Source organism: Salmo salar, chromosome ssa10 (genome assembly GCF_905237065.1).
Source record: "Salmo salar chromosome ssa10, Ssal_v3.1, whole genome shotgun sequence".
Classification (NCBI taxonomy): domain Eukaryota; kingdom Metazoa; phylum Chordata; class Actinopteri; order Salmoniformes; family Salmonidae; genus Salmo; species Salmo salar.
Window position 1 is genome coordinate 103,918,130 of NC_059451.1, and position 26,037 is coordinate 103,944,166.

The 26,037-nt window shown below is 45.0% G+C and overlaps 1 protein-coding gene across 3 annotated transcripts in view; it reads right to left on the reverse strand.

Annotated features, from left to right (window-relative positions):
- Positions 1 to 305: 305 nt before the first annotated feature.
- LOC106561413 (transcription factor RFX4) overlaps positions 306 to 26,037 on the reverse strand; it is a 38,824-nt gene continuing 13,092 nt past the window's right edge. For 2 of the 3 annotated variants that reach the window (XM_014125362.2, XM_014125360.2), the window contains 5 exons: positions 21,897 to 22,016; positions 14,901 to 15,062; positions 14,407 to 14,572; positions 7,697 to 7,835; positions 306 to 1,947 (listed from right to left, as the gene is read on the reverse strand). In XM_014125362.2, the coding sequence (XP_013980837.1) occupies positions 1,675 to 1,947; positions 7,697 to 7,835; positions 14,407 to 14,572; positions 14,901 to 15,062; positions 21,897 to 22,016 (860 nt within the window). In that variant the 3' untranslated portion in view covers positions 306 to 1,674. The remainder of the gene's footprint in view (positions 1,948 to 7,696; positions 7,836 to 14,406; positions 14,573 to 14,900; positions 15,063 to 21,896; positions 22,017 to 26,037) is intronic. The other variant, XM_014125361.2, reaches the window with a different exon arrangement.

Here is a 26,037-nt window from a genome sequence, read left to right on the forward strand (position 1 = left end):
AAGGTGTGTGGTGTGTCATTGCATTTTAATAGTGAACACTCCCCTGAAAATGTATTGATCAATATTTCCAAAGAATGTTCTGTGTATCATCAATATCAATAAATAACAGTGACAGTTTATCAGTCAGACAAGTTACATTGGAGAATTTCAGTGAAAGAAACTAGCCTGGCCAAAACTATGAGGTTGAACAAGGTTTGTAGGCTATACACAAACGGACTTCAGAACAGTGAAATATTCATTACCAATGGTATGTGTTTGAGAGAAGAGAAAAGAAGAAAGAAATGAGAACACAATTCACATTTGCATTGGGGTTTTAGAAATTATTTATGTGGCAACAAATAATTCCACATGCATATCAGTTTAAACTGTAACAGTTGTCACCACTGAAGTTGTCGAGTGCTTGTATTTACAGAAAAAAGTGACTATAGTTCATGTGTGTTACACTTTGATATTTGTTCCTTTTTATTCCTACCCATAGGGTAATAGGTCCACAGTAGCTTTGAGTGCATTATAAAACACACACAACTAGGTTAATGTTTCCTTCACTATATCCATAAAAAAACCAAAACAAAATACCAACTGTAACACAGAAAACAAAACAGAGCACAATGTTACAAAGTTACAGAGAATATATCTATAGTGTTTTCCTCCTCCCACAAATACAGCAACAGAGTTTGTGACACAGCACACAAATAATCTGGCTGAGGCACAGCACTTGATCATTAAAAAAAACTATTCATGTGAAACTGACAAGCTAATAAAGGCTCTCCACATGTTTAGCTTTGTCTCAGCCATAAACTTCTCTCATAGATTTTTGGCTGTATGCCAATTGACGACTGGGCTCCAGTGGTGAAACATTAAGGCAATCCATCCTGGGTTGTATTCATTAGGCACCAAACGGAAGAAAACAGACAAACAGGGAGCGACAACCTTAACTTATCACATAAGAAACATTCATGTTCATTTTCCGTTCCAAAATGTATTGCTACGGTGTGCCCTAATGAATATGACCCTGGTTCTGCAGCAGGCTAGCATGTCTTCTGGACAACGTCTCAGAGGCCTACTCTGAGTAAGTGTTGACCAAGAGAAAATGGTGTGCATCGTTAAGATACTGTACTGACGTCAGCCACAGTATACAATGTAAACAGAGTTGCGTACATTAGTGTCCCAGTACAGGGAGGGAGGGGTGATGATCAGTGTTTGTTGACTTGGCAGGTTGCCAGGCAGGGATGGGTGTTCATTAATTGAAAAGGCACAGCTGGGCAGTCTCACACTGCACACTTCCACATGTGAGATTCTTCCGACTGCCTCTGTTTCTATAATCCCAAAGGGTTTGCACAGCCATTTTCTGCAAACAACAAACAGCACCACCATTGAGGCGATTATTGCCCTCAACAGACTAGGCCTACGCCACAATATTCTGATTGTGTAATGTGAGAAGAAGTCCTGAATCTTGTTTGTCTGTGCTGTGGCCTGCGGGTCAAGTTAACAAGGTTACCCAGTTTTGCTACTCTCCAGCATCTGTCCCCTACCATTACACTGATACTCCTGATTAGGTGCCTCTGGGTCGTGTTGGGGAAAGGCAGTGGGACGTTTGCATCTATAGGCTTGGCAGGCTGCATGGGCATGACTGTGCCCAGGACAGCTCCGCTCTCTGAGGGCTGAATAGGAAGCCTACTTGGCCCAGCCTGTGGTGGCCTCTCCATTGATGTAAGCGAAGCCAGGAAAGTGTTGTGAGTGTTCGTACTCAGAGTTCCTGCGAGGGGCCAGGGGGGAGTACATGTCTCCAGAGGCGGCGTAGCGGGAGGAGTGCATAGGGGGACTGGTGTAACAGCTGTTGGCTGGGGAGACATCCGCCCACCGTGGGGCCACGGGCGTAGGGTGCAGCCGAGGAGCACCTCCCATCAAGCAGGGCTCCATCCGGGACATCTGGCTGTTGAGCGGGTACTGCCGAACAGAAGAGAATATTGGGTTTTAGGGTGATATGTAACATGTATGTATCATATCTAGGGCTGGGCTTTTCCCTGAATCCATGACCTGACAGGAGAAACACCAGCCCCTAGTTAGGCTATAGCTGAACTCCAGAGATTTTCCTGGTCACGTAAAATTACCAGGCAAAACTCCTGGCCCTGATGTAATAATTGATGTGAAACATAATAACACATCCTTACTTTCTCTGTAACACTATGATGTTTATAATTCACAATGAATCAAATAAAATACAATTTTATCTTACAGTGAAATGCTTGCTTACAAGCCCTTAACCAACAATGCAGTTTTAAGAAAATACCTAAAAAAGTAAGAGATAAAAATAACAAATAAATAAAGAACAGATGTAAAATAACAATAGCGGGGCTATATACAGGAGGCACCAGTACAGAGTCAATGTGCGGGGGCACCGGTGTAATTGAGGTAATATGTACATGTAGGAAGAGTTATTAAAGTGATTATGCATAGATAATAACAGAGAGTAGCAGTAGCGTAGAAGAGCGGGGGAGGGGGGGGGGCAATACAAATAGTCTGGGTAGCCATTTGATTAGATGTCCAGGAGTCTTATGGCTTGGGGGTAGAAGCTGTTCAGAAGACTCTTGGACCTAGACTTGGTGCTCCGGTACCGCTTGCCGTGCGGTAGCAGAGAGAAAAGTCTATGACTAGGGTGGCTGGAGTCTTTGACAATTTGTAGGGCCTTCCTTTGACACCGCCTGGTATAGAGGTCCTGGATGGCAGGAAGCTTGACCCCGGTGATGTGCTGGGCCGTACACACTACCCTCTGTAGTGCCTTGCGGTCGGAGGCCGAGCAGTTGCCATACCAGGCAGTGATGCAACCGGTCAGGATGCTCTCGATGGTGCAGCTGTAAAACCTTTTGAGGATCTGAGGACCCATGCCAAATCTTTTCAGTCTCCTGAAGGGGAATAGGTTTTTGTCGTGCCCTCTTCACGACTGTCTTGGTGTGCTTGGACCATGTTAGTTTGTTGGTGATGTGGACACCAAGGAACTTGAAGCTCTCAACCTGCTCCACTGCAGCCCCATCGATGAGAATGGGGGCGTGCTCGGTCCTCCTTTTCCTGTAGTCCACAATGCATGTTGTAAATGGTAGACATAAATAAGACACTTCCTGGAACTGTTGGACTAGGATAAGTGGTCAGCCGGTAGTATTTTCGTTGCCCAGGGTGACCGACGACTAACAGCGAGGACAGAATCAGCTCCTCTTACAAAATATTTGGGACTGGTCGGGAAATCCAACAAAGTGTTCCTTTCGTGTCATCTCCTTCCCTTCCTCTTGAGAGACCCTCTTAGACCCTCTTACACAAAGCACACACATTGTGCCCGATTTAAGTTCAGAGCAGGGTGGAAAAAAGTGGAAGTAAAAGTATTTCCTCTTTATTCCACTAAATATAAACACACAGGCAACAGTCAGTTCTATTATGAGGGATGGTGGCATGGAAAGAGGCCGTCATCACAGGTCAGGGAGAAGGATGGGTGGTTCAGCGACCTCTTGTTCACGCGCAGAAAAGAGACCATTGAAAAACAATATTTTAATAAACGCCCCCTCTGCCCTGGTCTATGAGTTCTATGGCCACTGGCTCAGAGAGATGAAGAGACTATTGAGTGGTGGGAAGGGGACGCACAGTGGAGCACAGAGCTGGGCCCCTCTGGGCTGGGTCCCGGGCCCCCAGCCAGATCACCTCCCACTGTCTGCTGCTTCCGCTGGTGAGGAGAGGAGAGGAGGATTCAGACTGCTGAGGCCCAGCGGATCTCCTCCCACTACAAAGACAGGGAGGCTGGAGGGCCCTTTAAAGGAAATTACCATCAGAAGGGTCAACTCACACCATTTGCTGCTGTGGCTAACAGTGTATGAGCTCCACCACCACTCTGCTGCTGCACCCCTCCACCTCTCGCCTGCTCTTACTCTTCTTTTTTCTTCTGTTGACCTTCTCTCTCTCTCTCTCTCTCTCTCTCTCTCTCTCTCTCTCTCTCTCTCTCTCTCTCTCTCTCTCTCTCTCTCTCTCTCTCTCTCTCTCTCTCTCTCTCTCTCTCTCTCTCTCTCTCTCTCTCTCTCTCTCTCTCTCTCTTTCTTTCTTTCTTTCTCATTCTCATTCTCATTCTCATTCTCTCACCCGCACCAGGGTAAATGTTCTCCTGGCTCTAACTAACCACTCTTGGTGCCACACCAGTTCTAACTCTCTCTTTCCCTCTCTCTCTCTCTGTCTGTCTATCCCCAGAGCATGCCACACTGTTGGCACCAACGCTATAAAATGTGTTTTGCATACTAACAAGCCCCGTTCTCCTTTTCACTTCCTGTTCATATTAACATTCCTCTCTGATTTACTGCCTGTGAAAAATTCAACCTTACAAAAGCTAGGATGGAATTTATGTCCCGCCTACAACCCAACCGGGAATAAACTATCACTCTTCGGTATTATATAGGGAGGTGGATAGATATAAGTGGATAGATATGAGAGGGAGGTCATTATAATGGCATGTTGAAGAAAAATAAACAAGAATCAACGTTAAAAATGTTCATAACTTAGCATGACTTCTGATTCATTCTGCTTGATTCAATGCCTAATATTTCAGTGGTTCTTGCGCCTCTGTAATGATGTACTATGGTGATTAGGTGATTTCCAGGCTTTTCTATAACACAAATAACCCAGCAAACAGCCTCATTTTCAACAGTCTCTTTGTAATGGATTTGATACAGTGTTGCACTGCCTTTCTTCCTGCTCTGCTCTGACGTCAATTAAATACCATGGAGTCCACTCCAGGACCCAAGCCAAGAACAACTATTGCCACCAACAAAGTCTTGCAGGTGTGGTGAACAGTGTAAAAAAGCAGGAATTGTAGACTCTGTGGCTAAATGTCACCATCATCAAACAGGCCATAAAGATATACAGTATGTTGGAAGTTTGACAAAGGGTCTTAATGTGTTGAGTAAATATAAAGCCAATCTCGGCACCCAGAACCAAATCTCGTGTGTGCTCTGGGAGACTTATATAAGGCTATGTGCGTAGTATAATGGATGTGCGTAGTATAATGGACGTGCGTAGTATAATGGGCTTGAGTAGTATCAAGGACGTGCATAGTATAATGGACGTGCATAGTATAATGGACGTGCGTAGTATAATTGATGTGCGTAGTATAATTGAGGTGCGTAGTATAATTGAGGTGCGTAGTATAATGGACGTGCGTAGTATAATGGATGTGCGTAGTATAATGGATGTGCGTAGTATAATGGACGTGTGTAGTATAATGGACGTGCGTAGTATAATGGACATGTGTAGTATAATTGATGTGCGTATTATAATGGACGTGCGTATTATAATGGACGTGCGTAGTATTATGGACGTGAGTAGTATTATGGACGTGAGTAGTATTATGGACATGTGTAGTATAATGGACATGTTTAGTATAATGGACGTGCGTAGTATAATGGACGTGCGTATTATAATGGACATGTGTAGTATAATTGATGTGCGTATTATAATGGACGTGCGTAGTATTATGGACGTGAGTAGTATTATGGACGTGTGTAGTATAATGGACATGTTTAGTATAATGGACGTGCGTAGTATAATGGACGTGCGTAGTATAATGGACGTGCGTAGTATAATGGACGTGCGTAGTATAATGGACCTGCGTAGTATAATTGAGGAGCGTAGTATAATGGACGAGCGTAGTATAATGGATGTGCGTAGTATAATGGACGTGCGTAGTATAATGGACGTGCGTAGTATAATGGACGTGCGTAGTATAATGGACGTGCGTAGTATAATGGACGTGCGTAGTATAATTGAGGTGCGTAGTATAATGGACGAGCGTAGTATAATGGACGTGCGTAGTATAATGGACGTGCGTAATATAATGGACGTGCGTAGTATAATGGACGTGCGTAGTATAATGGACGTGCGTAGTATAATTGAGGTGCGTAGTATAATGGACGTGCGTAGTATAATGGACGTGCGTAGTATAATGGACGTGCGTAGTATAATGGACGTGCGTAGTATAATGGACGTGCGTAGTATAATGGACGCGCGTAGTATAATGGACGTGCGTAGTATAATGGACATGTGTAGTATAATTGATGTGCGTATTATAATGGACGTGCGTAGTATTAAGGACGTGAGTAGTATTATGGATGTGTGTAGTATAATGGACATGTTTAGTATAATTGATGTGCGTAGTATAATGGACGAGCGTAGTATAATGGACGTGCGTAGTATAATGGACGTGCGTAGTATAATTGATGTGCGTAGTATAATGGACGTGCGTAGTATAATGGACATGTGTAGTATAATGGACGTGTGTAGTATAAAGGACGGGCCTAGTATAATGGATGTGCGTAGTATAAAGGACGTGCCTAGTAAATGGACGTGCCTAGTATAATGGACGTGCCTAGTCCTGTTAGGGCTAGGGGGCAGTATTGACACGGCTGGATAAAAAAACATACCCGATTTAATCTGGTTACCACTCCTACCCAGTAACTAGAATATGCATATACTTATTACATATGGATAGAAAACACCCTAAATTTTCTAAAACTGTTTGAATGGTGTCTGTGAGTATAACAGAACTCATTTGTCAGGCAAAACCCTGAGACATTTTCTGACAGGAAGTGGATACCTGATGTGTTGTATTACCTTTAAACCTATCCCATTGAAAAACACAGGGGCTGAGGAATATTTTGGCACTTCCTATTGCTTCCACTAGATGTCACCAGCCTTTACAAAGTGTTTTGAGTCTTCTGGAGGGAGATCTGACCGAACAAGAGCCATGGAACGATGATGGCCCATTAGACACCTGGCGCGCGAGTTCATGTTGGGTACCCTCGTTCCAATACGTTATAAAAGAGTATGCATTCGTCCACCTTGAATATTATTCATGTTCTGGTTAAAAAAGGCCCTAATGATTTATGCTATACAACGTTTGACATGTTTGAACGAACCTAAATATATTTTTTCCCCTTGTTCATGACGAGAAGTCCGGCTGGCTTAGATCATGTGCTAACAAGACAGAGATTTTTGGACATAAATGATGAGCTTTTTTGAACAAAACTACATTCGTTATGGACCTGTGATACCTGGAAGTGACATCTGATGAAGAGAATCAAAGGTAATGGATTATTTACATAGTATTTTCGATTTTAGATCTCCCCAACATGACGTCTAGTCTGTATCGCAACGCGTATTTTTCTGGGCGCAGTGCTCAGATTATTGCAAAGTGTGATTTCCCAGTAAGGTTATTTTTAAATCTGGCAAGTTGATTGCGTTCAAGAGATGTAAATCTATAATTCTTTAAATGACAATATAATATTTTACCAATGTTTTCTAATTTTAATTATTTAATTAGTGGTGCTGACTTGACTGCCGGTTATTGGAGGGAAACGATTTCCTCAACATCAATGCCATAGTAAAACGCTGTTTTTGGATATAAATATGAACTTGATAGAACTAAAAATGCATGCATTGTCTAACATAATGTCCTAGGAGTGTCATCTGATGGAGATTGTAAAAGGTTAGTGGATAATGGACGTGCCTAGTATAATGGACGTGAGTAGTATAATGGATGTGCGTAGTATAATGTCACTGAATTATCTCCACTGTGATTCCATTAAGTACACTGTTAGTAAATCCTCAGGTGAATGTACAGTAGGTGCTATGGCCTGATTTGTGATTGGGAGTCCAAGTTGGGACTGACCTGTGCAGAGGTGCGGTGGTATGCGGGATAGTGGAGGGGGGCAGGGATGCCAGGTTCGTGGGCCAGACTGGGGTACTGGCTCTGGATGGAGTGGGGGTGCTGGTTAGAGTAACTCCCGTAGTTATAGCTCCCAGTAAACCTGGAGAGAGTACACAAAAACAGGTCAACATCATGTGTTCAATGTGGCTCAGTTGGTAGAGCATGATGCTTGCAATGCCAGAGTTGTGAGTTCAAATCCTACGGGGGACCAGTATAAAAATGTATGCACTCACTACTGTAAGTCACTCTGGATAAGATGACAACAATTTTAATGTAGTACTTTAAATGTCTTCTGTATATTTTTGAGTAAGAAATCAGATATAGTGCCTACAGAAAGTATTCATACCCCTTGACTTATTCCACAGTGTTACAGCCTGAATTCAAAATGTATTAAACATATTTTTTTCTCTACAATCTACACAAAATACCCCATAATGACAAAGTGAAAAAAACATGTTTGTAGAAATGTTAGCAATTAAAAAATAAAAAAAAATACAAAAATATCTAATTTACATAAGTATTCACACCCCTGAGTCAATATATGTTAGAATCACCTTTGGCAGCAAATACAGCTGTGAGCCTTTCTGGGTAAATCTCTAAGAACTTTACACACCAAGATTGTAACATATTAACAGATTATTATAATTTTTTTAATCTTCAGACTCTGTCAATATGGTTGTTGCCATAGATTTTCAAACCAGTTTAAGTCAAAACTGTAACTAGGCCACTCAGGAACATTCACTGTTGTCTTGGTAAGCAACTTCAGTGTGCGTATATTATTCGTAGCCATCTATTTACCACCACAAACCGATGCTGGCACTAAGACCATACTCAACGAGCTGTATAAGGCCATAATGTTTTTAATAGATTTTTTTTAACCTTAATTTAACTAGGTAAGTCAGTTAAGAACAAATTCTTATTTACAATGACGGCCTAGGAACAGTTGTTCAGGGGCAGAACACCAGATTTTTACCTGGTCAGTTCAGCAAACAAGAAACTGTTAATCCAGAAGTGGCGCTCCTAGTGAATGGGGACTTTAATGCAGGCAAACTTAAATCTGTTTTACCTCATTTCTACCAGCATGTCACATGTGCAACCAGAGGAAAAAAAGCTCTAGACCACCTTTACTACACACACAGAGACGCATACAAAGCTCCCCCTCGCCCTCCATTTGGCAAATCTGACCCTAATTCCATCCTCCTGATTCCTGTTTACAAGCAAAAACTAAAGCAGGAAGTACCAGTGACACGCTCAATACGGAACTGGTCAGATGACGTGGATGCTACGCTACAAGACTGTTTTGCTAGCACAGACTGGAATATGCTCCGGGATTCATCCAATGGCATTGAGGAGTATACCACATCAGTCATTGGCTTCATCAATAAGTGCATCGACGGCGTCGTCCCCACAGTGACCGTACGTACATATCCCAACCAGAAGCCATGGATTACAGGCAAAATCAGCATCGAGCTAAAGGCTAGAGCTAGTGCTTTCTAGGAGCGGGACACTAATCGGTACGCTTATAAGAAATCCCGCTACGCCCTCAGACGAACCATAAAACAGGCAAAGTGTCAATACAGGATTAAGATTGAATCCTACTACACCAGCTCTGATGCTCATCGGATGTGGCAGGGCTTGAATACGATTACGGACTACATAGGGAAACCCAGCCGCGAGCTGCCCAGTGACGCGAGCCTACCAGACAAACTAAACGCTTTCTATGCTCGATTAGAGGCAAGCAACACTGAAGCATGCATGAGAGCACCAGCTGATCCAGACGACTGTGTGATAATGCTCTCGGTAGTCGATGTGTGCAAAACCTTTAACTTCTTTGAGATAGGGGGCAGTATTTTCACGGCCGGATAAAAAACATACACAATTTAATCTGGTTACTACTCCTGCCGAGAAACTAGAATATTCATATAATTAGTAGATTTGGATAGAACACACTCTAAAGTTTCTAAAACAGTTTGAATGGTGTCTGTGAATATAACATAACTCATATGGCAGGCCAAAACCTGAGAAGATTCAATACAGGAAGTGCCCTCTCTGACAATTTGTTGTCCTTCTGTTGCATCTCTATCGACATTACAGCATCTGTGCTGTAACGTGACACTTTCTAAGGCTTCCATTAGCTCTCTAAAGCCACCAGAAAGTGGAATGGGGTGTCTGCTGTCTCTGGGCAAAGTACAACAGCTCTGTTTGTAAGTGGTCAGCCTGGGGACAGTGAGACTGAGATGCGCGTTCACGAGACTTCTCCATTTTTTTTCATTCAGCCTTTGAATGAATACAACGTTAACCAGTTGGAATATTATCGCTATTTTATGAGAAAAATAGCATAAAAATTGATTTTAAACAGCGTTTGACATGCTTCTAAGTACGGTAATGGAATATTTTGACATTTTTTGTCACGAAATGCGCTCGCGCGTTACCCTTCGGATAGTGACCTGAACGCACGAACAAAACGGCGGTATTTGGATATAACTATGGATTATTTGTTGTTAAAGTAGAAGTCCTGGGAGTGCATTCTGACAAAGAACAGCAAAGGTAATCCAAATTTTCTAATAGTAATTCTGAGTTTAGTGAGCCCCAAACTTGGTGGGTGTCAAATTAGCTAGCCTGTGATGGCCGAGCTATGTACTCAGAATATTGCAAAATGTGCTTTCGCCGAAAAGCTATTTGAAAATCGGGCGTAGCGATTGCATAAAGGTGTTCTGTATCTATAATTCTTAAAATAATTGTTATGTATTTTGTCAACGTTTATCATGAGTAATTTAGTAAATTCACTGGAAGTTTTCGGTGGGTATGCTAGTTCTGAACATCACATGCTAATGTAAAAAGCTGTTTTTTGATATAAATATGAACTTGATTGAACAAAACATGCATGTATTGTATAACATAATGTCCTAGGAGTGTCATCTGATGAAGATCATCAAAGGTTAGTGCTGCATTTAGCTGTGGTTTGGGTTTATGTGACATATATGCTTGCTTGGAAAATGGCTGTGTGATTATTTGTGTCTATGTACTCTCCTAACATAATCTAATGTTTTGCTTTCGCTGTAAAGCCTTTTTGAAATCGGACAATGTGGTTAGATTAACGAGAGTCTTATCTTTAAAATGGTGTAAAATAGTCGATTGTTTGAGAAAATTGAATTGTGGTATTTTAGTTGGTTTTGTATTTCGCGCCGTGCGATGCCATTGGCTGTTGGCTAGGGGTTCCGCAGGCGGAACGGGGTTCCGCTAGCGGAACATCTGTCCTCAACAGGTTAAACAGGTCAACATTCACAAAGCCGCGGGGCCAGACGGATTACCAGGACGTGTACTCAAAGCATTCGCGGACCAACTGGCAAGTATCTTCACTGACATTTTCAACCTCTCCCTGACCGAGTCTGTAATACCTACATGTTTCAAGCAGACCACCATAGTCCCTATGACCAAGGAAGCGAAGGTAACCTGCCTAAATGATTACTGCCTCGTAGAACTCACGTCGGTAGCCATGAGGTGCTTTGAAAGGCTGGTCATGGTTCACATCAACAGCATCCTAGACCCACTCCAATAAGTAATCCACCCCAACAGATCCACAAATGACGCAATCTCAATCGCACTCCACACTGCCGTTTCCCACCTGGACAAAAGGAACACCTATGTGAGAATGCTGTTCATTGACTACAGCTCAGCATTCAACACCATAGAGCCAGCAAAGCTCATCACTAAGCTAAGGACCCAGGGACTAAACACCTCCCGATGCAACTGGATCCTGACGGGCCGCCCCCAGGTGGTAATAGTAGTCAACATCACGTCTGCCACGCTATTCCTCAACACTGGGGCCCCACAGGGGTGCGTGCTAAGTCCCCTCCTGTACTCCCTGTTCACCCATGACTCCAGCACCATCATTAAGTTTGCTGATGACACAACAGCGGTAGGCCTGATTACCGACAACGATGAGACAGCCTATAGGGAGGAGGTCAGAGACCTGTCAGTGTGGTGCGTGCGGCACAGTACATCACTGGGGCCAAGCTTCCTGCCATCCAGGACCTACAGTTGAAGTCAGAAGTTTACATACACTTTGGTTGGAGTCATTAAAACGTGTTTTTCAACCACTTCACAAATTTCTTGTTAACAAACTATAGTTTTGGCAAGTCGGTTAGGACATCTACCTTGTTCATGACACAAGTAATTTTTCCAACTATTGTTTACAGACAGATTATTTCACCTATAATTCACTGTATCACAATTCCAGTGGGTCAGAAGCTTACATACACTAAGTTGACTGTGCCTTTAAATGATGTCATGGCTTTAGAAGCTTCTGATAGGCTAATTGACATCATTTCAGTCAATTGGAGGTGTACCTGTGGATGTATTTCAAGGCCTACCTTCAAACTAAGTGCCTCTTTGCTTGACATCATGTGAAAATCAAAAGATATCAGCCAAGACCTCAGAAAAAGAATTGTAGACCATCACAAGTCTGGTTCATCCTTGGGAGCACTTTCCAAATGCCTGAAGGTACCATGTTCATCTGTACAAACAATAGTACGCGAAAAGTGCAAATCAATCCCAGAACAATAGCAAAGGACCTAGTGAAGATGCTGGAGGAAACAGGTACAAAAGTATCTATATCCACAGTAAAACGAGTCATATATCGATATAACCTGAAAGGCCGCTCAGCAAGGAAGAAGCCACTGCTCCAAAACTGCCATAAAAAAGAAAATTCTGTGGATATATTGAAGCAACATCTCAAGACATCAGTCAGGAAATTAAAGCTTGGTCGCAAATGGGTCTTCCAAATGGACAATGACCCCAAGCACAGTTCCAAAGTTGTGGAAAAATAGCTTAAGGACAACAAAGTCAAGGTATTGGAGTGGCCATCACAAAGCCCTGACCTCAATCCTATAGAAAATTTGTGGGCAGAACTGAAAAAGCGTGTGCGAGCAAGGAGGCCTACAAACTTGATTCAGTTACACCAGCTCTGTCAGGTGGAATGGGCCAAAATGCACCCAACTGATTGTGGGAAGCTTGTGTAAGGCTACCCAAACATTTGACCCAAGTTAAACAATTTAAAGGCAATGCTACCAAATACTAATTGAGTGTATGTAAACTTCTGACCCACTGGGAATGTGATGAAAGAAATAAAAGCTGAAATAAATAATTCTCTACTATTATTCTGACATTTCACATTCTTAAAATAAAGTGGTGATCCTAACTTACCTAAGACAGGGCATTTTTACTAGGATTAAATGTCAGGAATTGTGAAACTGAGTTTAAATGTATTTGGCTAAGGTGTATGTAAACTTCCGACTTCAACTGTATATACTAGTGTCAGAGGAAAGCCCAAAAAATTATCAAAGACTCCAGTCCCCAAGTCATAGACTGTTCTCTGCTATCGCACGGCAAGCGGTACCAGAGCACCAAGTCAAGGACCAAAAGGCTCCTTAACAGCTTCTACTCCCAGGCCATAGGACTGCTAAACAATTAACTAAATGGCCACCCAGACTATTTACATTGACAACTCCCCCCCAATTTGTTTTTACACTGCTGCTACTCGCTGTTTATTATCTACGCATAGTCACTTTACCCCTACCTACAAGTACTGTACAAATTACCTCGACTAACCTGTACCCCCGCACATTGACTCGGTACCGGTACCCCCTGTATATTGTCTCGTTATTGTTATTTTATTGTGTTGCTTTTTATTATGTTTTACTTTAGTTTATTTGGTAAATCTAATTCTTGAACTGCATTGTTGGTTAAGGGCTTGTAAGTAAGAATTCATGGTAAGGTGTTGTACACCTGTTGTATTCGTCGCATGTGACAAATAAAGTTTGCATTTGATTTGGATTTGGAATTAATAACTTCACCATGCTCAAATGAATATTCAATGTCTGCTTTTTCAAAAATATTTTCCCATATACCTGTAGGTGCCCTTCTTTGCGAGGCATTGGAAAACATCCCTGGTCTTTGTGGTTGAATCTGTGTTTGAAATTCACTGCTAGACTGAGGGACCTTACAGATAATTGTTTGTGTAGTCATTCAAAAATCATGTTAAACTCACTGAGTGAATCCTGAACTTTAGTCTTGCCATAAAAAAGGGATTGAATACTTATTGCCTCAAGACATTTCAGCTTTATATTTTTTATTAATTTGCAAACATTTCTACAAACATAATACTACTTTGACATTATGGGGTATTGTGTGTAGGCCAGTGAAACAACATCTCACTTTAATCCATTTTAAATTCAGGTTGTAACACAACAAAATTTGGAAAAAGTCAAGGGGTTTGAGTACTTTCTGAAGGATCGGAAAATCTCAATGAGAGTTTATAACCCCTCTATGAGAGCTCAGCATTCCCCTGTGAGAGCTTATAATTCCCCTGTGAGAGCTCATAATCCCCCTATGAGAGCTCATAACCACCCTATGACAGCTCATAAGTCATCTATGAGAGCTCATAAATCCTCTATGAGAACTCATAGTCCCATGACAGCTCATAACCCCCTATGAGAGTTCATAACCCTGCTATGAGAGTTTAAAACCTCCCTATGACAGTTCATAACTCCTCTATGACAGTTCATAACCCCTATATGACAGCTCATAATTCCTCTATGAGAGCTCATGACCCCCCTATGAGAGCTCATAACCCCTCTATGTAAGCTCATAACGCCCCTATGAGAGCTCACCCGTGCTCGTCCCTGTGGGCGTAGACTGGCAGTCGATGGGTGGAGGAGGGAGGGGGCACGGGTGCACCGCTGCGCATGCAGGGCTGCTGCTGTCCGCCCTCGGGAGGAGTGCCGCCTGACGTTGTCACTGTGTACGTAAGGGACCAGGTATATGACTGAACAGCGCCTGGCACACACACGTAACACATACACAGACAGAGACAAATGGATTGGCACAGAGGAATTTACCATGCCGTGACCCTTAGAAACCAACCCAATGCATGAGCACAGGCAAGGTAGGCCTATTCTAATTAACCATTTAATTCAACTGTCATGTATTAATTAATGTATATTATGTTGGACATGATCATAACATTACCTACAGAACATGACCACTGACGAGTGACATTGCTTCTATTGTAGCTCCAGTATAGTAATAGCTCTATATCCAAGCAACCCTCCCCACTTACAGGTTCCCTCCCCAGTCCCCCAGTGTTGCTGTCTGTCTCTCTCACCTGTGGTGGCTGTGGCCCCTGTGTACTCTGGGGACTGGGCAGCGGTGGGGGAGCTGGTGGCTGGGACCCCAACTGAGGTGACAGACTTCGGTGGGGAAAATGGCCCTGGGGACGTGGAGGTGGGCGTGGTCTCCGTCAGCATCATCTCTTCCTCTTGTTCAGCTATTAAAGGAGTCACAGGTCAATAAGCTATTAAAGAGACAGCAGGTTCTTATGTCCTCAAGAGTCAGTGTATTAAACAGCAATCAATATTAGTATTGTCAATAGAGAGGGTGCAAAGCTGTCATCAAGGCAAAGGATGGCTACTTTGAAGAATCTCAAATAGAAAATCTATTTTGATTTGTTTAACACTTTTTTGGTTCCTACATGATTCCATATGTGTTATTTCATAGTTTTGATGTCTTCGCTATTATTCTACAATGTAGAAAATATAAAAAATAAAGAAAAACTCTGGAATGAGTAGGTGTGTCCAAATTTTTGACAGGTACTGTACATTTTTTTGTTGTTGTTAAAATGCATTTGTGGTTGCTGCAGCAACAATACTGATGGCAGCAGGAAAGGTTATTCCAAAGTCTTATAAAGTAGTAGTAATAGTAGTAGTAGTAGTAGTAGTAGTTAGGGTTGCACATTTTGGGAAATATTCAGAGGTGGAAACTTTCCATGGGAATTATTAATATATGGGAATTAATGGGAATATATGCAAATTCATATTAATACCATTTAAATGTAGATGTTTTTGGCATTGGATACATTTACCATACCATATGGAGACAGAAACACAAACCTTTTACCTTATCATAAGTAGACATAATTGCAAATGATTAAATCCTTCCAATCGAAAAAAATAATGTAGTTACGAATTGAACTTTAATTAAATGAGTTGACTCTTCACATAGGATGATTTCACTGAACAACAAAAGAAAGGGAATATTGTAACGCCCTGGCCATAGAGAGGGGTTTTTATTCTTTATTTTGGTTAGGCCAGGGTGTTACATTGGGTGGGCGTTCTATGTTCCTTTTTCTATGTTTTTGTATTTCTTTGTTTTGGGCCGTGTGTGGCTCCCAATCAGGCACAGCTGAAGCTCGTTGTTGCTGATTGGAAGTCACACATAAGGAGCATGTTTTTCCTTTGGGTTTTGTGGGTAATTGTTTCTGTTCAGTGTGTTTCCTGTCAGTACTGTTTGGCTGTCGGTTTTCCTGTTTTTTTGTATAGTGTTCTCTTTGTTTGAATTAAATGTCAAGATGAACACTAACTCCGCTGCACCTTGGTCTTCTTCTGACGACAGCCCTTACAGAATTACCCACCAAAAACGGACCAAGCAGAGGAGGAAGGAGAGGCACCAGGAGAAAGACTCATGGACATTGGAGAAAATGGAGAGGATCGTTCAGGATTCCTGGAGATGGGAGGAATTACTGGACGAAGGTGGACCATGGGCTCAAGCTGGGGATTATCGCCGCCCGCAGTGGGAGATCGAGGCGGCGAGAGCTGAGAGGCGTTGGTATGAGGAAAGGGAGCGCAGCAGACACGAGAGGCAGCCCCAAAAATGTTTTTTGGGGGGGCACACGGGGAGATTGGCGGCGTCAGGCGGTAGACCTGAGCCAACTCCCCGTGCTTACCGGAAGCAGCGTGGTACTGGTAAGACACCGTGTTATGCTGTGGAGCGCACGGTGTCCCCAGTGCGCGTTCAAAGCCCGGTGCGATTCATACCAGCCCCCCGCAAGTGCCATGCGAGTGCAGGCATCGAGCCAGGGCAGATGGTGCCAGCTCAGCGCGTCTGGTCTCCAGTGCGCCTCCTCGGTCCAGGTTATCCTGCGCCGGCGATGCGCACTGTGTCTCCAGAGCGCTGGGAGGGTCCAGTTCGCCCAATGCCTGCTCTCCGCCCGTGCCGGGCCAAAGTGGGCATTCAGCCTGGAGTGTGGGTAAAGGGCGTCCGTACCAGAACTCCAGTGCTCCCCCACAGCCCGGTTTATCCTGTGCCTCCTCGGACCAGGCCTACAGTGGGTCTCCCCATCCTGGTCCGCCAGAGCCGCCCGCCAGTCAGGAGCCGTCAGAGCCGCCCGCCAGTCAGGAGCCGTCAGAGCCGCCCGCCAGTCCGGAGCCGCCAGAGCCGCCCGCCAGTCAGGAGCCGTCAGAGCCGCCCGCCAGTCAGGAGCCGTCAGAGCCGCCCGCCAGTCAGGAGCCGTCAGAGCCGCCCGCCAGTCAGGAGCCGTCAGAGCCGCCCGCCAGTCAGGAGCCGTCAGAGCCGCCCGCCAGTCAGGGAGCCGTCAGAGCCGCCAGTTCGAGCCGCCAGAGCCGCCCGCCTGTCCGGAGCCGCCAGAGCCGCCCGCCTGTCCGGAACAGTCAGAGCCGCTCGCCAGCCCGGTGAGTCCTGTGCCTACACCTAGGGCCAGACCTCTTTCATGTCTCCCCAGCCTGGTGAGTCCTGTGCCTGTGCCCAGGGCCAGGCCTCCTTCATGTCTCCCCAGCCTGGTAAATCCTGGGCCAGAGCCGCCCGCCAGCCCAGAGCCGCCGGAGCCGCCCGCCAGATTGGTGAGTCCTGTGCCTGCGCCCAGGGCCTCCTTCATATCTCCCCAGCCTGGTGAATCCTGGGTCAGTGCCGCCGGAGCCGCCAGGGTCGCCCGCCAGCCGGGCGCAGCCATCGCCGCCCGCCAGCCGGGCGCAGCCATCGCCGCCCGCCAGCCGGGCGCAGTCAGGGTTGCCCACCAGACCTTCGGCGCGGCCAGGTGCGCCACCTAAGAGGGCGAAGCCAAGGGTGGAACAGAGGCCACGTCCCGCACCTGAGCCGCCGCTGTAAGAAGGCCCACCCGGACCCTCCCCTTCAGTGTCAGGTTTTGCGGCTGGAGTCCGCACCTTGGGGGAATTACTGGACGAAGGTGGACCATGGGCTCAAGCTGGGGATTATCGCCGCCCGCAGTGGGAGATCGAGGCGGCGAGAGCTGAGAGGCGTTGGTATGAGGAAAGGGAGCGCAGCAGACACGAGAGGCAGCCCCAAAAATGTTTTTGGGGGGCACACGGGGAGATTGGCGGCGTCAGGCGGTAGACCTGAGCCAACTCCCCGTGCTTACCGGAAGCAGCGTGGTACTGGTAAGACACCGTGTTATGCTGTGGAGCGCACGGTGTCCCCAGTGCGCGTTCAAAGCCCGGTGCGATTCATACCAGCCCCCCGCAAGTGCCATGCGAGTGCAGGCATCGAGCCAGGGCAGATGGTGCCAGCTCAGCGCGTCTGGTCTCCAGTGCGCCTCCTCGGTCCAGGTTATCCTGCGCCGGCGATGCGCACTGTGTCTCCAGAGCGCTGGGAGGGTCCAGTTCGCCCAATGCCTGCTCTCCGCCCGTGCCGGGCCAAAGTGGGCATTCAGCCTGGAGTGTGGGTAAAGGGCGTCCGTACCAGAACTCCAGTGCTCCCCCACAGCCCGGTTTATCCTGTGCCTCCTCGGACCAGGCCTACAGTGGGTCTCCCCATCCTGGTCCGCCAGAGCCGCCCGCCAGTCAGGAGCCGTCAGAGCCGCCCGCCAGTCAGGAGCCGTCAGAGCCGCCCGCCAGTCCGGAGCCGCCAGAGCCGCCCGCCAGTCAGGAGCCGTCAGAGCCGCCCGCCAGTCAGGAGCCGTCAGAGCCGCCCGCCAGTCAGGAGCCGTCAGAGCCGCCAGTTCGGAGCCGCCAGAGCCGCCCGCCTGTCCGGAGCCGCCAGAGCCGCCCGCCTGTCCGGAACAGTCAGAGCCGCTCGCCAGCCCGGTGAGTCCTGTGCCTACACCTAGGGCCAGACCTCTTTCATGTCTCCCCAGCCTGGTGAGTCCTGTGCCTGTGCCCAGGGCCAGGCCTCCTTCATGTCTCCCCAGCCTGGTAAATCCTGGGCCAGAGCCGCCCGCCAGCCCAGAGCCGCCGGAGCCGCCCGCCAGATTGGTGAGTCCTGTGCCTGCGCCCAGGGCCTCCTTCATATCTCCCCAGCCTGGTGAATCCTGGGTCAGTGCCGCCGGAGCCGCCAGGGTCGCCCGCCAGCCGGGCGCAGCCATCGCCGCCCGCCAGCCGGGCGTAGCCATCGCCGCCCGCCAGCCGGGCGCAGTCAGGGTTGCCCACCAGACCTTCGGCGCGGCCAGGTGCGCCACCTAAGAGGGCGAAGCCAAGGGTGGAACAGAGGCCACGTCCCGCACCTGAGCCGCCGCTGTAAGAAGGCCCACCCGGACCCTCCCCTTCAGTGTCAGGTTTTGCGGCTGGAGTCCGCACCTTGGGGGGGGGTACTGTAACGAATTTTTTTTGTATAGTGTTCTCTTTGAGTGAATTAAGTGTCAAGATGAACACTAACTCCGCTGCACCTTGGTCTTCTTCCGACGATAACCCTTACAAATATTGAATCATCCCCATTGATCCATCGCATCTCCCAAAAACATTTTCAACATACATCCGTAAAATGATAGTCTACAAACTAAAGCTTTGGTTGTCTTCCTCTCAGGCTTCCATGTCTTCTCCCTGGACCTCCTCAATGTCCACATCTTGAACATCAGACTCTGAGGCTCATCTTCACTGTCACTTTCCAACCTTGTTGAGGATGGCTCATTGTCAGGCTCAAAAAGCCTCAAATTTGGCCACCAATTTTTCAACTGTTGTATTGGTCAGCCTGTTGCGTGCTTTGGTGTGTGTGTGTTCCCAAACAAGGACCAGTTGTGCTCTGAGGCGGCTGATGTTGGTGGGATTTGGAGGCTGATGAAGGCAACAGGGGAAGGAGCCTCAGATCCACTAAGTCCCTTCCACCAGGTGGCTGATGAGATAAGTTGGCACGACTGCCATATTGCATCTCCATCCCAAAGCCCTTGCTTGGAAGTGTACTTCACCAGACTGCCAAGAACCTTGCCCTCATCCAGGCCAAGGTGGCGAGACACGGTAGTGATGACACCATAGGCCTTGTTGATCTCTGCACCAGACAGGATGCTCTTGCCAGCATACTTGGGGTCCAACATGTACGCTGCATCGTATATGGGCTTCAGGCAGTATTCAAGCTTTTGAATGTATTTCAGAACTGCAGTTTCCTCTGCTTGGAGCAAAAGTGAAGTGAGCAGGGGAGGACGGATTTCTTCTCTTACATCTGCAAGCAAGTCTGAACATCAGACAGAATGGCATTGTCTACCTCAATCCGTGTATTGGCTACTGCTATAGGTTTCAGGAGTTTCAGGCTGTTTACCACTCTCTCCCAAAATACATCATCCAGTAGGGTCCTCTTGATGGGGCTGTCCATATCAGCAGAGAGACTCCTTCCCCTCCAGGAGACTGTCAAACATGATGACAACACCACCCCAACGGGTGTTGCTGGGCAGCGTCAATGTGGTGCTCTTATTCTTCCCACTTTGCTTGGTGAGGTAGATTGCTGCTATAACTTGATGACCTTTCACATACCTAACCATTTCCTTGGCTCTCTTGTAGAGTGTATCCATTGTTTTCAGTGCCATGATGTCCTTGAGGAGCAGATTCAATGTATGAGCAGCACAGCCAATGGGTGTGAATTGAGGGTAGGACTCCTCCACTTTAGACCAAGCAGCTTTCCTGTTCGTAGCATTGTCTGTCACCAGTGCAAATACCTTCTGTGGTCCAAGGTCATTGATGACTGCCTTCAGCTCATCTGCAATGTAGAGACCGGTGTGTCTGTTGTCCCTTGTGTCTGTGCTCTTGTAGAATACTGGTTGAGGGGTGGAGATGATGTAGTTAATTATTCCTTGCCCACGAACATTCAACCACCCATCAGAGATAATTGCAATACAGTCTGCTTTCTCTTTAATTTGCTTGACCTTCACTTGAACTCTGTTGAACTTGGCATCCAGAAAATTAGTAGATAAAGCATGTCTGGTTTGAGGGGGGTATGCTGGGCGAAGAAGCATCAGAGGTGTGAGCATCAGAGGTGAACCAGCTCGAGCAAGACATTCATCAGTATTTCTCTGACTACGTTCCTCCATTGAGTCAAAGAAATGTCTGATTCCAGGAGGACCATGAGCTGTTGCTATCGATATAAATGATTCCTCATTTTCACCTCGAAAAGAAGTAAAGGGACTTTGCAGAGGTTGCTTGTTGTGAGCGCTGAGAGAACTTTATGCACTTGGCCAGATGATTCTGCATCTTTGTTGCATTCTTCACATATGATTTGGCACAGTATTTGCAAATGTACACAGCTTTTCCTTCTACATTAGCTGCAGTGAAATGTCTCCACACATCAAATAGTACCCATGGCATTTTCCTGTAAAGATTAGGGAAAAAATGAGTAAAAGATAACCAAATACAATTCCATGTACAGATAAATAGCTAAGCAGTTAGATTAAACAACTCCTTTGTAAGATAAATGTTTTAAAATGAAACATGTATGGAAACAGGTGAATTAACACTCCTCAGTTAGCAGGTTCAAGCAAGCTAAAACCACATGGTAACAAAAACTAACTAGCAGAAATTGTTAACAAGTTAGAAATTATTTAAACACACTTTTCGGTAGGCTACTATTGACTAGTTAACAAAAAATCATGTATGTCATATACAATATATTCACCCCACCCAGTATTGTAATCAAAACTTACCAGAAAGCATGTAGTCCTTGGCTCAGACAGTGTAGTAGTGTGCAAGATCTTGAGAATCAGCTGTACATGTGATGGAAGAATGCACTGTGCATGCAGAGGGTTGCAATTTCATTGAATTGGGGATAGTTTAATCAAAATATGCCACAAGACCTAGAATTGCCTTATGTGTATCCCACAAAAAAAGGTTCACTGTTATAAGCTAACTTTTTTGATGAATTTAAGCAAAATTCCCCAAATTCCAGGGCTTAACTTCCCATGGAAAAATTCCAGAAATTTACCAGAAAGTTTCCAACCCTTTGCAACCCTAGTAGTAGTAGCAGTAGTCGTAGTAGTAGGAATTGTTGTTGTTGTGATTGTAGTAATACTAATAGTTGCAGAAGTAATGCAGTGCTGTAGTAGCAGTGTTGAAAGCAGCTCCAGTAGTAGTTGTTGAAAGGGTGGAGGTCTAACCTGTGCTGCCCTCTGCCTTCATGGCCCTCATGAGCTCGTTGGCCCTCTCCTGGCAGTGCAGGGACTCCAGCAGGTACAGCACATAGTCATCAAACATCAGGTGGATCAGGTGGAACGAGCCTACAAACAAGAAGAGAGATAAAGAGAGAGTGAGCGAGAGAGAGAGAGAGAGAGAGAGTCTCTCAGAGCATTCACAGTCAGCCCAGTAAAATCAGTCTACCTGAACAGAGCAATACTCAATCATGAGGCATCAAAGCCAAAGGAACTGCACAATATTAAGAAGTGCTATAGATGGAAGGAAAGTAGTGAAGAAACCTGCCAAAAAATAATCAGGCAACAACAAATTCTATCCAATTTGGACAACTTCCTGGACAAAACATTTCACCATAATAGTGAAGGTGTAAACTTGGCAGTAGAAAGCCTAAACAGTATATTTGACCTTTGAGCTTCCCTATCAAATAAAAAAAATTCAAGCAGACAACATAAGAAAATTAACAAAAGGTTTGACGAAGAATGCAAAAACCTAAGATAGAAATGTAGATACCTATCCAACCAAAAACATAGATACCCAGAAAACCTGAGTCTACGCCTTCACTATGGTGAATCACTAAAACAATGTAGAAATACATTAAAGGAACAGCACGTCAGAAATCAGTTCAATGTAATTGAAGAATCCATAGAATCGAATCACTTCTGGGAAAATTGGAACACACTAAACAAACAACAACATGAAGAGTTATCTATCCAAAACAGAGATGTGTGGATAAACCACTTCTCCAATCTTTTTGGCTCTATAACAAAGAATGAACAGGAAAAACATATGTATGATAAATTACAAATCTTAGAATCAGCTATTAAAGACTACCAGAATGCGCTGGATTCTCCAATTCCATTGTATGAACTACAGTACAAAATACAAACCCTCCAACCCAAAATGTCCTGTGGTGTTGATGATATCCTACATCAAATTATAAAATATACAGACCACAAATTCCAAATGGCTATACTTAAACTCTTTAACATCATCCTCAACTCTGGAATCTTATAATATTTGGAACCAAGGACTGATAACCCAATACACAAAAGTGGAGACAAATTTGACCCCACTAACTACTGTGGGATATGCAGCAGACTCGTACATTTCCTCAGTGAAAACAATGTACGGAGCAAATGTCAAATTGGCTTTTTATCAAATTACTGTACGACAGACCACGTATTCACCCTGCACACCCTAATTGTCAAAAAAAAACAAAAAAAAAAAGCATAGTCTTCTCATGCTTTGTTGACTTCAAAAAAGCTTTTGACTCAATTTGGCACGAGGGTCTGCTATACAAATTGATGGAAAGTGGTGTTGGGGGGAAAACATGATAAAATCCATGTACTCAAACAACAAGTGTGCGGTTAAAATTAGCTAAAAACACACACATTTCTTTCCACAAAGCCGTGGGGTGAGACAGGGATGCAGCTTAAGCCCCACCCTCTTCAACACATATATCAACTAACTGGCAATAGCACCAGAACAGTCTATAGCACCCGGCCTCACCTTACTAGAACCTGAAGTCAAATGTCTAATGTTTGCTGATGAGCTGATGCTTTTGTCCCCAACCAAGGAGGGCCTACAGCAGCACCTAGATCTTCTACACAGATTCTGTCAGACCTGGGCCCTGACAGTAAATCTCAGTAAGACAAAAATAAAGGTGTTCCAAAAAAGGCCCAGTTGCCAGGACAACGAATACAAATTCCATCCAAACACCGTTGCCCTAGAGCACACAAAGAAATGTACATACCTCGGCCTCAACATCAGCGCCACAGGTAACTTCCAAAAAGATGTGAACGAGCTGAGAGACCAATTATCAAAATCCAGAAAAGAGACGTTAAATTCTACAACCACCTGAAAGGAAGCGATTCCCAAACTTTCCATAACAAAGCAATCACCTACAGAGAGATGAACCTGGAGAAGAGTCCCCTAAGCAAGCTGGTCCTGGGGCTCTCTTCACAAACACAAACAGACCCGACAGAGCCCTAGGACAGCAACACAATTAGACCCAACCAAATCATGAGAAAACAAAAAGATAATTACTTGACACATTGGAAATATGTATATTTTTTTAACAGAGCAAACCAGAATCCTATTAGGCCCTAAACAGAAAGTACATAGTGCCAGAATACCTGACCACTGTGACTGACCCAAAATTAAGGAAAGCTTTGAGTATGTACAGACTCAGTGAGCATAGCCTTGCTATTGAGAAAGGTCGCCGTAGGCAGACCTGGCTCTCAAGAGAAGACAGGCTATCTGCACACTGCCCCCAAAATGAGGTGGAAACTGAGCTGCACTTCCTAACCTCCTGTCAAATGTATGACTATATTAGAGAAACATATTTCTCTCAGATTATACAGACCCACAAATAATTTGAAAACAAATCCAATTTTGATAAACTCCCATATCTATTGGGTGAAATACCACAGTGTGCAATCACAACAGCAATATTTGTGACCTGTTGCCACAAGAAAAGGGCAACCAGTGAAGAACAAACACCATTGTAAAAACAACCCATATTGATGTTTATTTATTTTCCCTTTTTTACTTTAACTATTTGCACATCGTTACAAGACTGTATGTAGACATAATATGATATTTGAAATGTCTTTGATTTTTATAGTGTAAAATGTATTTTATTGTTTATTTCACTTTTGTTTATCCATTTCACTTGCTTTGGCAATGTAAACATATGTTTCCCATGCCAGTAAAGAAAGAAAGAAAGAAAGAAAGAAAGAAAGAAAGAAAGAAAGAAAGAAAGAAAGAAAGAAAGAAAGAAAGAAAGAAAGAAAGAAAGAACGAGAGAGAGCGAGAGAGTAACTAAGGAAACAGTCCTTGCCAGGATGGATCAGTGTCCCTATCATCCAACCAACAAGTCTAATCATTTTAAAGGGAAGTAATGAGCTATATAAAGTTCAAATGAAGATTCTAAGATGTGCAGTGTATTTGAGTGTTGTCTGTGGTTGTGGGCCTAGAAATCATCCATTCAAAGCTATGAACATACACTTATACATTTGAAAACACCGTTTACAAAACAGCCTGAAAGATCAGACTGTGTGTTTCATTGATCAATCAATCAAATATATTTATAAAGCCCTTTTTACATCAGCCGATGTAACAAAGTGCTGTACAGAAACCCAGCCTAAAACCCCAAACAGCAAGCAATGCAGATGTCGAAGCAGGGTGGCTAGGAAAAACTCCCTAGAAAGGCAGGAACCTAGGAAGAAACCTAGAGAGGAACCAGGCTCTGAGGGGTGGCCAGTCCTCTTCTGGCTGTGCTGGGTGGAGATTATAATAGAACATGGCCAAGATGTTCAAACGTTCATAGATGACCAGCAGAGTCAGATAACAATAATCACACTGGTTGTAGAGGGTTACTAGTCCTTCCAAACATCTGACAGACTGCCTCCTAGCAGCACACTCAACTCAAAAGGCAGTGTGAGGAAGCAGAACGACTGGGCGGCCATTGCCATTAAAAGAGACAGGGGGGCTGTTTCTTGTTTCCTGGTACAAAGTCCTTGCCCCAAATATGACGGCCGACCCCTGGGTCGGGTATGGGAGATGACTGAGATTGTGGCTGGAGAAGGAAGGAGCGTGACACAATCATGACATTGTGCTGGTCACTCCAGCCACCGTGTGCATAATAAACACCAGCGGCTTTTCAGGGAACAGAGGAGTGCAATACTGCCTGGTCATAAATTGGAAAAGACAACAACAAAAAACATTGGGGAAGAGAGGGCTGGGGGGTAGCCATTGTTAATTAGCTGTTTTCGCACAGAGAGCTGCTTTATCAAAACATTGCAACCAGCTGTGGCTTTGATATTCACAGACAAGCCTGAAGGGGAGAGGAGAAGAGGGGGAAGGGAAGTCACTTTCTTTCTTTTTTACAGCTCCTATCTCTTTCAGTGCCTTGGTCATGCACCGCTAGCTAGTAAAGTAAAGGCTAGGGGGGCCATACCAGCAAGGCAGCCATCTTACCACCACGCTTTCCCCGTTTTGGATTGGGAGAACATCGGAAGGCAATTATCTGCTGAGTCTGCGCAAAACATTCCTATTTCCACAAAATGGGGGGAGGGGCTTAAACTACTTTTGGACCTACATGCA